This window comes from Pelodiscus sinensis, chromosome 2 (genome assembly GCF_049634645.1).
Source record: "Pelodiscus sinensis isolate JC-2024 chromosome 2, ASM4963464v1, whole genome shotgun sequence".
NCBI classification, from domain to species: Eukaryota; Metazoa; Chordata; order Testudines; family Trionychidae; genus Pelodiscus; species Pelodiscus sinensis.
In genome coordinates this window covers 27161021-27175246 of record NC_134712.1, presented here as the reverse complement: position 1 = coordinate 27175246, position 14226 = coordinate 27161021, and the positions used below count along the sequence as shown (strand labels likewise).

The 14226-nt window shown below is 38.1% G+C and overlaps 1 protein-coding gene across 3 annotated transcripts in view; it reads right to left on the bottom strand.

The window, feature by feature from the left end:
- CSMD3 (CUB and Sushi multiple domains 3) overlaps positions 1-14226 on the bottom strand; it is a 1183531-nt gene that overhangs the window by 73241 nt on the left and 1096064 nt on the right. For all 3 annotated transcript variants that reach the window (XM_075920204.1, XM_075920205.1, XM_075920206.1), the window contains one exon: positions 7867-8040. In XM_075920204.1, the coding sequence (XP_075776319.1) occupies positions 7867-8040 (174 nt within the window). The remainder of the gene's footprint in view (positions 1-7866; positions 8041-14226) is intronic.

The window sequence follows — 14226 nt, the reverse complement described above, 5'->3', positions numbered from 1 at the left end:
TGCTCCACAAGGGCGAATCAATATAATGGTCTTCTGTTGATAGGTGTTTTAGTAGTTAAATTCCTGGACTGTCACTGCTCATTAAAAGTGCTGTGATATGGGTGGAAATTGGGTAAATATTGAATTTTATTAATATCAGCAGAATTGACTTAAATGGGGACTGTGTGTTCTGTACTCTTGCCTTAATCTTTGTATTCACGCCCATCAGTGTGAACAATGCTATTTGCATATATTTGCATATATATTTGCATGTATATTTGCATGTATATATGCACGCAACCACACTTAAGTTGTGACCCTCTGCATGTGCTGTGAATATCGTTGTGGCTCCCTGGACTTGCAAAGTTGAGTAGCCCTGATGTTGATGGTATCATGAGCTTATGTGGGTACAACCCACTTCTTCACATGCATGTAGTTAATGTACATTAAGCTGATCTTGGCGCCATGTCTACACGGGAGGACATCTCTGATCCTCACAAATCAAGGAGTAATGGCACCGACCGGGGTGCTCTCAGCATTTGATTCAGTGGGTCCTTACTAGACCCACAAAATTGAATGACAGAAGATCAAGCTCCAGCATGGTAAGTACAGAAAAGTAAATGTCCTGACTGGGGGTGATGAAAGAACACCCAGCATTTCCCAGTGCAACCAGTGGGAACTATTGGGTGTCTCAGCATTTTTCCTGTTTTAGCAAATTCTGGCCACTGTCCTTTTTGATAAATATCTTCAAATTATTTTTGGACAAAAGTATAGTTGACTAAACGGGTAATCAAATTTCACACAAAAAGGTAATAATGTGTCAGAGATTCAGCTGGTATAAACTGGCATTCAATTCTTCAGAGAATTTGGTGGACCTAGGCTGACTTACAGCAGCTGAGGTTTTGTACCAACAATGTTGAGCACATGCATTTTGTGACTGTTACAAATAATAATATACACATTAGGCTCTTGCATTAACAAAGATATAAAAGTAAGTCATTATATGTCTCAGGGAATTACTGAGTCAAACTGCTCTCATTTATACTGATATAAATCCAGAGTAAATACTTAAAGTAAAACTAGTGTATAATGTACTTATCAGAGAACATCAAATTATGCTTTTATATTGAAAACTACTATGCAATACACGTCTGTACTAAAATGTATGCATAAATGGGGTAAATAATCTTCTTCTCTGTAATAACCATGTGGGCATTTATCTGGACTTATATTTCAGAGTCACAGGGGCATGCCATTATCTGTAGGACTCAGAACCCAGTTCTACTCACATTTTGACCAGTGAATGACAGATTCTTGGTATGTATGGACTTGGTGGAGGTTACAAATAACTGAAGCATGAGAGGTGGGGGGTTAATGAGAGAGAGATAGACCTTGTTAACCTGCCCCATCAGCACAGCAGGGTGCTGAATGCAGACCAGCAGGAAAAGAGGTACTTTTTACCTACTTTCTCTCTTCACCAGCAGTCTTGTCAGTTGAGCAGTGAGAGAGAGTCAGAAGGGAAGCATTGGTATGATATGTTTTGCAATTTATAGACAAAGGTATAATATAAAAGCAATTTATCATTTATTGTAGCATTATTGTTATTATTCTATTAGTTGTATTAATTCTAGTCCAGCGGCCTGATCTCTGGGCTTTACTAATTTAATATTTTGCATTCCATGTTTATCTTCCTTTGCCTATCACAAAATTCATGAAAAACAAACAAAGAAACAAACAAAATCAGCAGAATTGGGCAACTGCTAATAGTGGCACGTCTCCTGAAGTCTTTTTATAAGGGACACGCTTTTTTAAAGGTTTTCTTTTACCACTAACACAGAGTCACTGTCACACAAAGAGGTAGAATCTGATTCGGGGGGGGGGGGGGGGGGAGAAAGCGGTGTCAATGAAATTAAACAATATTAAATTGCCTCTCTTTTCTGAAATCCTTCTAACATGGTAATGCAGTATCACTATTACAATATTCTCTTACAGATTCGTGACCCTTACTCTAATTCATTGTCACTTATTAGCATTGCAAAATGCTCAATCTTTTGAGTGAACAAGCTATTTGTAGATATGATGGCTACAATGTTAAATTGATGTCCTTAAATCTAGATGATAAATTCTTTCCAGGGGCACCTATATTTATTTATTTAGATTTCCATGACCCCAAACATGAGAGTATTAAGAAGCCAGATTATCAAAGATGGTGAATATCCAGAACTCCTCAACGCAAAATACATTCAAGTCAATCAATGAAGGTTCTAAAAACTCCAGGGGTGCGTCTAGACTGGCAAGATTTTGCACAAAAGCGACTGCTTTTGCGCAAAAACTTGCCAGCTGTCTACACTGGCCGCTTGAATTTGTGCAAGAGCACTGACTTTGTAATGTACAAAATCAGTGCTTCTTGCGCAAATACTTTCACGCTCCCGCACGGGAAAAAGCCCTCTTGCGCAAGAATACTTGCACAAGAGGGCCAGTGTAGCCAGGAAAGAATTGTTTTGCGCAAAAAAGCCCCGATGGCTAAAATGGCGATCGGGGCTTTCTTGTGCAAAATCGCGTCTAGACTGGGCACGGATGCTTTTGCGCAAAAGCACTTTTTGTGCAAAAACATCCGTGCCAATCTAGACGCGCTTTTGCGGACATACTTTTAATGGAAAAACTTTTCTGTTAAAAGTATTTCCGCAAAATCATGCCAGTCTAGATGCAGACCAGGTTTTTAAAATCCAACCCTTATATTGAAGTACTTACCTAACTATCCATTCTGAACATCTTGCCCACTATGTTTCATGCACTACACTACTTCGGATATTTTCCTTACATTTTGTCCATCTGGTCTATTAATATTGCAAAACAGTCAGGGAAATGAGAGTTTCTACTCTGGATTTCAGTGGTCACCAACCATTTGGGATCTACTGATAGACCTTGGAGCCTCTGACAGGTGACCTTGACTGGTTTGGCCAAGAAGCTATCAAATGCCAACACTTCTGCTGTCCCTTCCCCACTGCTGCACATCTCCTGCACTTTTCCTTAGAACTACCCCTGAGCCTCCTGCTTGCTGTTCAGGACAGGGAAGGGAAAGGATAGGAGGGAGCGCTGATGTCCAGGTGCCTCCTCTCCCACATTGTAGTCTATCTCCACAGAATGGTGTGGGGCACAACAGAGCTTGGCATGGAGGGAGTTTGCTGGCTGTTTTTGAGAGTGGTGTACGGCTAGGACAGAGGTGAGCCTGTCTTAGCCCCACTGCACCACCACCTAGGAGCCACCTGTGGTAAGCAGTGTCCAGCTGGAGCCTGCATCCTGAACCCCTACCCCAGTCATAAACCCTCTAAACCCTCTCCTGCACCCCAAGTCTCTGCCCTAGCACTGAGCCCCCTGGACCCAAATTCCCTTACAGAGTCTGTACCCTGAACGCCCTCCTGCACCCAAACTCCTGCCTTAGGCTCAGCTCAAAGCCCCTCTCAGACTCCAAATCCCTTAGCCCAAGACTAAACCCCAACCCTCTTCCCCTGCCTGATGAAAGGGAGGAAGGATTGAGGATGAGAGGGAGGATGGAGTGAGCAAGGGCGGGGTCTTGGGAAAAGAGGCACAAAGGAGACAGGACAAGGGTGTTTGGCTTTGAGGTAGATCCTGGATTTTAAAAAGTGATTTTGTGTTTAAAAAGGTTGGAGATAACTGCTGTATTTGTACAGTGCCAAGCACAAAGGGGCCCATTCTCAAACAGTTCTTAAGCATAATCATTCCTTCTTCTTCTACTTCTTTTATTGTGACTGAAAAAAAAAGATTTTTTTATCTTACCAAAATGTCATATAGGTCTCAGAGGGGTAGCTGTGTTAGTCTGTAATTAAAAAAACTTAAAAAACAACCACGGTCCTGTAGCACCTTAGAGACTAACAAAAATATATAAATAGCTTCCATGGGCACAACCCACAAATATTGGTCATCTGAAGAAGCGGGTTGTGCACATGAAAGATCATAGTGCTATTTATATAAAAATGTCATATGTTTTTCTTCATAAATTGATCTAATCATGTGCTCATATCTACTACCTATTTGTTACTAATACATAGACTTAACCCTTTTATTTAAAAAAATGTCTAGGAACAATTACCCTGATCATCCTGGGGAGCTTAATCACAATTTAGCTTGACAGCAAGTTATAATGGACTAGCAGAAAGACCATACACCAGAGACTTTTTAACATAAAATGACTGTGGTAATGGCTTTAACAGAGGTATGTTCACAATTCCTAAGTTGATCTCCTAATTGAAAAAATTCAGCAATGATTTTCTCAGTCTATATGAAGGTACTTTCTGTCCCACGCCTGAAACAAATTTTCTACTGGCATGACTCCACTGTTATCAATGAAGTTACACCAGAATTACACCAGCAAGAATTTGTCATTCCATTTTTATTGAAGGTATGCCTGACCAGACAACTTATTTACATATATGACAATGACTATGCAGCATGTAATAGTAATAGTTGATTGCTGCAATTTCCAGGATGACTACTCTCTCCATATGCTTTGCATATGATTCCTAAGAGGTATGTGTCAAAAACATCAGTTGATGTCAGTGGGACAACTCAACTCTTTCTAACCATGGTATGAAATATAATTTAAAATGTAGATGGCTAAGTAGCAATCTGCTTCAGAAGGAACATGACAAACCTACATGAATTTCTGACTACATGTAAAAAAGCTGTGAACTCTTGTCCCACTTTTTGTCTCTTTTTGTGTGAGTTTCTAATATGCTCCATCAAACAACCTAGGTACCAGGTTCAATATCTTTTTATTTGTTTATTAAGCATGGAGTTAAAGTTATGGAAAATACTAATGAAAAATGATTCCATATATTTCAGGTAGCCAGAGCTAGTGATAGCGACGAGGAGTCCTGTGGCACCTTATAGACTAACTGAAGTGTAGGAGCATAAGCTTTCGTGGGCAAAGACCCACTTCATCAGATGCATGTAGTGGAAATTTCCAGAGGCAGGAATAAATATGCAGGCCAGGATCAGGCTGGAGATGACCAGGTGGATCCAATCAAGGAGGATGAGGCCCTCTTCTAGCAGCTGATCTGGAGGTGTGAATTCCAAGAGAATAGAAGCTGCTTTTGTAGTTAGCAAGCCATTCACAGTCTTTGTTTAATCCAGAGTTGATTGTGTCAAACTTAAAGATGAACTGTAGCTCAGCAGTTTCTCTTTGAAGTCTGGTCCTGAAGTTTTTTTGCTGCAGGATGGCTACTTTTAGATCTGCAATTGTGTGTCCAGGAAGATTGAAGTGTTCCCCTACAGGTTTTTGTATGTTGCCATTAAGTTTGACACAATCAACTCTGGATTAAACAAAGACTGTGAATGGCTTGCTAACTACAAAAGCAGCTTCTATTCTCTTGGAATTCACACCTCCAGATCAGCTGCTAGAAGTGGGCCTCATCCTCCTTGATTGGATCCACCTGGTCATCTCCAGCCTGATCCTGGCCTGCATATTTATTCCTGCCTCTGGAAATTTCCACTACATGCATCTGACGAAGTGGGTCTTTGCCCATGAAAGCTTATGCTCCTACACTTCAGTTAGTCTATAAGGTGCCACAGGACTCCTCGTCGCTTTTGCAGATTCAGACTAACACGGCTACCCCTCTGATACTTGAGAGCTAGTGATGTTTGTTTTCAGATCAAAATGGGTGACATCACTGAGGTTTTACTCACTTTATACCAGATCTGAATTTTGCTCACTGAGACCCACATCTGAAACTCTGTATATGCAAAACTACATCAAGATTTCTCTTATAAAAGTTGGCTTCCGTTTTCCATAGACATTGATTTGACATATGCACTTCCTCATGGTTGGTGTGTGCATTTGTGTGTGTGTGTGTGTTTGTGTGTGTGAGAGTGAGAGAGAGAGAGAGAGAGAGACAGAGCAGTTTCACTATTTTTTAAAAGACTGTATTTATTCATTTATATGATTTTAAAGTAATTATCAAATGTAATATCAGCTGAGCTGTGAACAAAATATTGGTTTGTGTTTTTGTGTTCACTAAAACATATGTGATTTTTTTACAGTTTTTTTTCTGTAGGTTCTGCACCTACTATTTGAATATTATTGAGTTGGGAGTTTTATTTAAAATGAAAACTCAGATGGAAATTCTTTTGAGACTTGAGTTTTCAACAGAAAGCCAGGAGCAACCATTCATAAATAGTCCTCCAGAGACAGACACACACAGACACACACACGCACACTCACACTGAGGTTTTCCTTGAAATTGTCATTATGTATACAGTTTTTGGTTTTAAACATGAGCTTTGTTTAATCTGGTCTGAATTTCACATGGATTCTGTTCTAATCATCATATGCAACAGGAACCCGAACATGAAGTTTATGGCAAAACTCCCACTGATTTCAATGAGAATATGCCCTGGGTGAAATTAAGTAAAAACTATAAAAATGAACAATCATATTTTATATTGATAGTGGAACATTTATGGAAGAAGAGAAGTTGATGGAACAGGATAATCACTTCTATAAGTGTCCTTATCCACCTCTACCTGCAGAATGTCCTAAGACCAGGCAAGACCCTTAAATAAACCCTGATTAGGTACAAATAAAATTGCTATTTGACTGATCACATCACTATTATGCTGGGCAGTCCAAGTGAGCAGGCAAGCAATCTGATTTCAGGTATGACACATCCATTTTTTGTGCTCAGGCCCACTTTTGGAGCTTAACAACAAGATTGTCAACTAAAATGATCTTAATTATAATTACTTATTATTTCCATTATAGTAAAAATAGGGACCCTAGTTGAAACCAAAGCCACACTGTGCTAGGTGCTGTTCAAATGGACATTAACAGAGTGGCTAAAATGAAGAATTGACAGTCTGAATATACCACAGTAGTTAAAAAAAAGGGGAAAAATAAAGATTATTAAAAAGCCAAAGGCTGTTTTGAAGGATTTCATTTGGTCAAAAGATTAGAATGTAAGCAGAGTCTAGGATGTAAGAATTGAACATCATTTCTTGTGTAGGCAAAACCCAGCAGAGAATATGGCCCATGGCTTCTTCTTATTGCCTGAACATTAAAATAGCTGAATTCTCATAAACAAAGCAATATAGAACTGAAAATGCTCCAAGATGAAAAATATTGATTGTTGTAGCCTATGTGATGGAAGCATGATGTTGCAAAGGAGGAAAAAATCTCATGTATTTTCTGAGAGAGAAAATGAGAAATGGGCTTACACTACAACCCCATTGCTCAAAGGCCATGAACTCTGTGTATGTCTCAGATATGTATTTCTTAGTTAGCTTCTATAAGTGTACTGGCCCAGATCAAAATCCTAGAACACTCCTCAGCTTTGGTATTTTCAAAATGTGCATCTGAATTTTTGTGATTTGGACTTATTTCAATTCAAGATGATTCATTAGTTATCATACAAAACAAAACAAAAACAAACAAAATCCAACATGCTTGAAATGACTTCAAGCACTTGGGGCTTTAATAAAAGGGAAGATGCAATGCATATTTCAGATTTAACTTGAGGGCTGTGAAATCAAGTCATCAGTCATTCTAAAAAATATTTAAAACGGAAATCATTTTCTTGAGGAAATAATGGTGCAGGAGCTCTTCCTCTGGAAACCCATATTCTTATCAGTAATGCGCATATAATAAAATATATATGTTCAAAGCCAAATCGCCACTTGTCCCATCCCATTGAGCATGTAATTTCTCTTCATTATAAATGCTGTTTTCTCACTTGATGGTCTTGAAAAAATAATTGTATATAAGTTTATGGCACTTCTTCAATTAAATATAAAAGCAAATAGGCTCCCACCAAAATCGATGGAAATTTAAAATACTTTCGAGAGCACATTCACATACTTCAAAAGTAGTACCTGAGCAATGAGGCAGAGATCCACTCCAATGTCCATTTAATTGACATGTGCGAGATGATTGGCCTAATAGTGATCGCCTTCCTGTGCAGGCATAATGAACAATAGAACCAAATGTATACTTCTCTCCAGACAGGATCGCATTAGGAGGAATGCCAGGATGGCCACAGTCAATCACTACAATACATAATTATTGAAGATAAAAACATATTATAGTCACCGATCCAACTTTCTGAATTCACCGTTACAATTCCCATATTTTATACATACTTCTGGTGAAAAATTCTTGTATGCCAAATTACAAAACATGAAATTATATCAAGAAGCAAATTCTGACAAATGCTGTGAAACAGATAACATGGCTTCTTAAAGGAGCATGTGTAGATTATCAAACAATACTGACAATACACTTCTAACATAGCTGCTGAGATCAGCCCTTAGGTACAGGTATTGAATGTAATTATACATATATGCTACATATGTACTTTAAGGCTGGTCTCAGCAGAAATGTTCATAGCTATCTATATATGTATATCTATTCATTCAGAATTGAACTATTCTAATTTGAATGCAGAGGGAGGCTACATGAATGGGTTACTGCTAGGTCACGGATTACAAATTCATACACATACTGTGTCTACACTGGGCCACTTATTCCGGAAAATCAGCCGCTTTTCCAGAATAAGCTGCAAGCTGTCTACACTGGCTCTTGAATTTCCGGAAAAGCAACGACGCTCTACTGTACAAAATCAGCCGCTATTCCGGAAAAAGTATTCTGCTACCGCTCGGGCATAAGTCCTTCTTCTGGAACACTGTTCCGGAAAAGGGCCAGTGTAGACAGCCCCATAGTCTTTTCCGGAAAAAAGCTCCGATCGCGAAAATGGTGATCGGGGCTCTTTTCCGGAAAAGCGAGTCTACATTGGCCACAGACGCTTTTCTGGAAAAAGGGCTTTTCCGGAAAAGCAGCCTGCCAATGTAGACGCTCCTTTTCTGGAAAAACTGAAAACGGAATAGTATTCCATTTTAAGCAGTTCCGGAAATTCATGCCAGTGTAGACACAGCCATATGGTCCAGAACTACTGACCCATAAATATTACTCATGCTACTCTCATGCAGGACCTATCAGAGTGGGGGCGGGGAGGGGGACAGGGCAGGATAGCCATTTGTCCCAGGCCTCAGGAGACAAAGGGGCCTCAAATTTTGACATTTTTTTCTACCAAGTCATTTCCATTTATTATACACCTTGCAGTTATGACAGAGACAACAAAATAAGCCATATATACCTGCAAAAATTTATTTAAATCATTAGGAGACCTTGGCCCTTTGCCAATTTTTCAGTCATATCCAAGTTTTCATCTGTGTGAATGGAGAATGGAGTAGCTTCTGTGCTTAGTGATTGCTGTTTACAGTCTTTGCATTACTTAGAGATTTTGAGAGTCATAATTAATTCTATTACTGTAAAGTGATTTTGCTTGGTCTGAGGGTGAGTTTAACCTTTAAATTAGATGTTTATCTCTTCATAGGCAATTTTTGTATTCCCGTTTTTTCTTATACGTCTCCGTATATGATAACCATATCAAGCTCATCTGTAAGCTACCTCTTCGTCCAGTATTAGATTCACTTTTAAAGGCTTTTTTTTGTCAATAAACTTTTAACTCTAGTTGTTTAATAAACTTTAATCTGGCAATTGTGCTGTGTTCATATTCATAATAATGTACCAGTTATTAGAGGTATTTAATGGGAACATATTAGCAGACACAATTTTAAGAGCCATAGTAAATAACACTCCCAAATCATTATTATATCATATTCATTGCAAAGTATATGCAATTAACATTCTGTATAAGCAATAGCTTTTAGCAAATTAATGTAGTGTGTGTTACTGTGTTTTGAAAGAACCCCTTTTTAAAAATGAAGCAAAGATTTGAAAGTGGTACAAGTAAGAGATGGCAATAAATGACAGACTAAAGCAGCAGTTAAGAGTTTAAAGCCAATAACATCATTTCTTGTTGAAAAGACACCTCAGCCATTAGATGCTGACCATAGTGACAGTGACCCTTCCAGTTCTGATGATCAAGATTTGTACCCACAAATTACATTTCTATGCTACTGCTTCAAAATGCATTAATCAAGACACAGAAATTCCAATGGTAGTGACAGATGCAGAATCTATGCTGGATTTATAGACTATGCAGGCAGAAAATGAGGACCTCAGAGAAGCTGTGCAGCGAAAGCAAGAACTTACGACTAGCACAGGACACAGTGTAACAATAGTGGCATCAGAACCTGATATTGGACTTCCTGATAACAACAATGTTGCTCAAATGCAGTCGTTTCTCAAAGATATTATCAGATTCCAAATAATATATCAAAATATGCTGAAAATCATGCTTTTCCCACTCATCTGCTGACAAAAACTCTTCCAAATGGAGAGATCTACACAAGAGACTGGCTCTGCTGGATCATGGAAAAGCAGGCTCTGTACTGTGTTCCTTGTTTCATCTTTAACATTAATACTTCAAATGAATCAGTACTGTCTGATCCAACCAGTTGGAACATCAGTAGAGTTTGGAAAAATTGAAAGACAAAATACCTTCCCATGAAATTTCAGTACTGCATAACGATAACTATGTTACATAGAAATCAGCTAGTAGAGAAGCACTAACTGACAGTTAAACTGAAAATTTACTCCTGAGTGAAAAAAAAACCCTCCGTGAGTGCATCGTGAATGTCATTTTTTTTCTTTATGAAGGAGGATTGGCTTTGTTTGGTTCCAGTCAATGTATCGGTGACCCTAAAAATGAAAACTTTTTGGTATACCTGAACTACTTTGCAAGGCCATGTTAATCATGTTCATGAATCACAAGGGAGCGGAAAACGCATGCAAGTGAGTTATCTGGCTACTAAAATACAAAACAAGTTTATTGAGCCATGTGGGACATTTGTGCAAACAATAATTTTGAAGAGATACAACATGTGAAGTACTTTTCAATAATTATTGATGCAACTCCAGACTGTTCTCATAAAGAATAGATTACCTTGGTTGTTCGATATGTTAAAATTGCAGGATGTTTAAAGGTTTCTTTTGAAGAACGATTCATATTGTTCAATAATTTCATGAACAAATGGGAAAGAAATTGTGTATTAGAAATTCTAGAGGGCTTCAAATTAAAATTTCAAGTTTGCATTGGCCAAGCTTATGACAATGGATCCAATATGGCTGGAAAGTATAACGGAGTACAAGCAATCCTTCTTGAGCAAAATTCAAACTCTATATTTTCCAGTTGTGGTAACCACATACTAAATCTTAATGGTGTTGACTATGCCGAATCATGCAAGGAAGCAATCACATACTTTGGAACAATTCAGCAATTGTACAGCCTCTTCAGTAGCAGTCCTTCAAAGTGGAAATTTTTGAAGCAGCATCTCCCTGTTTCCCTTCATGGCACGTCAACAACTAGATGGTCAGCATGAATTGATGGCATTAAACCAGTTACACAGCATTTGGACCTTGTGAGAAAGGCTTTAACTGAGCTTGAATCTCTTATTTTCACAGCACAAGCTCACTCTGGACTTAAGTCAATTCAGAAGTATTCATCCAAATTTGAATGTATTTTAATGTCCTCCATGTGGATGAAGCTGCTAAAAATAACCCACAAAACTAATCTTGTAATTGAAGCACACAAGACTACATTAGATGTTGAGAGGGATAACATTGAATGACTTCTTAGAGATATTCAATAGAATGCAATCCTTTCTGAGTCCAAATAAGTAGCAGAGGATATTGACATTTCATCTTAGTTGTCCACCAATCATAGCTTAAATCTCAATGTGATGCAGAAAGACATTATCAAGTCATTTTTTTTATTTACTTCATCAAATCTGGTCTTACACATTGATTTGAGTCACTGCAACAAATTTATATCCTTTTTGGATTCCTTTGGAAGTTCAGAGAACTAAATGATGAAGATCTATACTCAGTGACTGAACAGATTCAACAAAGGTACAACAATGAAATTTCATGAGATCTCTATGATGAGATCGTCTTCCTGAAACATATACATTCCACCAACTTTAAATTGGACTGCAAGCCAAAAAAACTGCTTCAAGAAATATTCGATCTCAGCCTGTTAACCGTATTTCCTAATATCAAAATTGCAATACGTATTTCTGTCAGTCTGTCCACATCAGTGGCTTCAGGTGAATGCATATTCAATGTGTTAAAACAAGTAAAGAACTATCATCATTCTGCAATGGGATAAGAGCATTTGAATGGGCTTGCAACGCTTACCATTAACACTGTTGCAGGTCAATTAGATGTTTCTTCAATTATAAATGAATTGCACACAACAAATCAATAAAAGCATTCCTAAAATGAAGAGTTTTGCTTGCACTGAAAAGTCACAATTAAAGTTACATATTTTTAACATATTTTTAACATATTGGTAGAATGACTTAATTGTTAATAAATAAGTGTCTCAAGTGTTCATTTTCATATATTCTTTTGGATTTAGTATGATCCTGTGGATGAAAAGTTAGATACGTCAGGTGCTTGGGGCTGAGGCTGGGCTGGAGCCTCTAAACTCAAAGTAGCCTGGGCCTCTGTCATTCTCTAGGGCTGTGTCCAGACTCAGGGGTTTTTTCGGGAAAAGTAGCCTTTTTCCGAAAAAACTTCCCCTGCGTCCAGACTCAAGCCGCGTTCTTTCGAAATTAAATCGAAAGAACGCGGCTTTTCTTTCGATGGCGGTAAACCTCATTTCACGAGGAAGAACGCCTTCTTTCGAAAGTTCCTCTTTCGAAAGAAGGCGTTCTTCAATGTAAATAGGGCTTCTTCGAAAGAGAGCATCCAGACTCACTGGATGCTTTCTTTCGAAAAAGCAAGCCGCTTTTTCGAAAGTTCAACGTGCAGTCTAGACGCTCTCTTTCGAAAGAGGCTCTTTCGAAAGTATCTTTCGAAAGAGCCTCTTTCGAAAGAGGCTTGCAGTCTAGACATAGCCTAAGAGGGCCTGCTCTCACAGCTCTTTTTAGGGTCTAGAATTAAGGGAAAACTCTTCTCTCAAGCATCTGTACTATCCCCTAATTTACTGATGTGTTTATGGGGACCAGGAATTGGGCCCCAATATTTTGTAGTAAAAGACTCTGTTTTGCTTTCAAGGATATGGCCTGTCTTAGGACTAATGTGGAATCCCAGGAGAAGCTTGCGAAGCAATTATGCCTGTGTGAGGTACAAATCCTTTGTGAGTGCTCACTGCATGTTGGAATTGAAAAGACTAGACCATCCTTTGGAAACTCCACCTTTTCCTCCTCCTCTCCCCAACCCTACCTTCTTTGAAGCAATATGTCTCCCTGGGAGCTTTGGCTCAGGACCTAAAAAAAGCCAATTTACACATAGGCAGTTGTCCTTTCAGGCTGAATTACTTTTTTATTGAGACTGAAGCTTTTAACCTTACACCCTTAGGCTACATGAACTGCTGACAGTGGTATCTGACCAAAGTTCAACTTCATATATAACACTGGCAGCAAACTAACTGCAAGAGTTCTGAAAAGGAGATGTAAGCTGATATTATGCAACTATACTGAAGACAGCAAACAGAAAAATCCATAGTAAATAATACTTAATACTTTTTTTCTCATAGTCATCTTTTAAACACACCTAAAACAAAACCTTGTAAGAAGCATTTGTAAAAATTGGTCAAAATAGTATTTTACAAGGTTCTGCATTTTAAAACCACCAAAATAGTTTCAGTAGTCTAATATGTATTGGAAACACAAGTAATGGGAAAGTTATCCTGTTTAGCCCAACAGGCATCTGTTTAAAAGAATAAATTAAAGAGAAAAAAAGGCGTTATGCATTACTATATAGAATATTAGACACATGGATTATGTATGTCAAAGAAATAAAGGTTTGCCCTGAAGTACTAAAAAGAACTAAAATGCCTGTTGGAATTTGAAATAGGGTGCATTTTCAAGTACGGTTTAATTGCTCTTATATTTATGTATTAGAGAAAAAAACTTTATGTTTAAGAGTGCATTTTAATGGCATAAAGGTAAAAATTCTTACAAGAGTATGCAGATATTAAAAATGGACCATTCAAAACCCAAGAATTCAGTGTTAAGGTTGAACATTTAAGGAGACCAAACATTTGCAAGTATGAAAAAGTACATTGTTAAGGCATCCAAATCACCTTATTTTTCTCCCCAGAAAAATTCTTGCCTTGCATCTTCCATTCTTTGTTCCTGTGTCCCATTTTTGGGGATGAATGTTTCTTAAATGCTCCATGAAAGCCATAGCTTATAGCTGCAAATATTTTGCATAACCACTATATTGATTTAGTGAACTGACACCTCCACTTTCCCATCTTC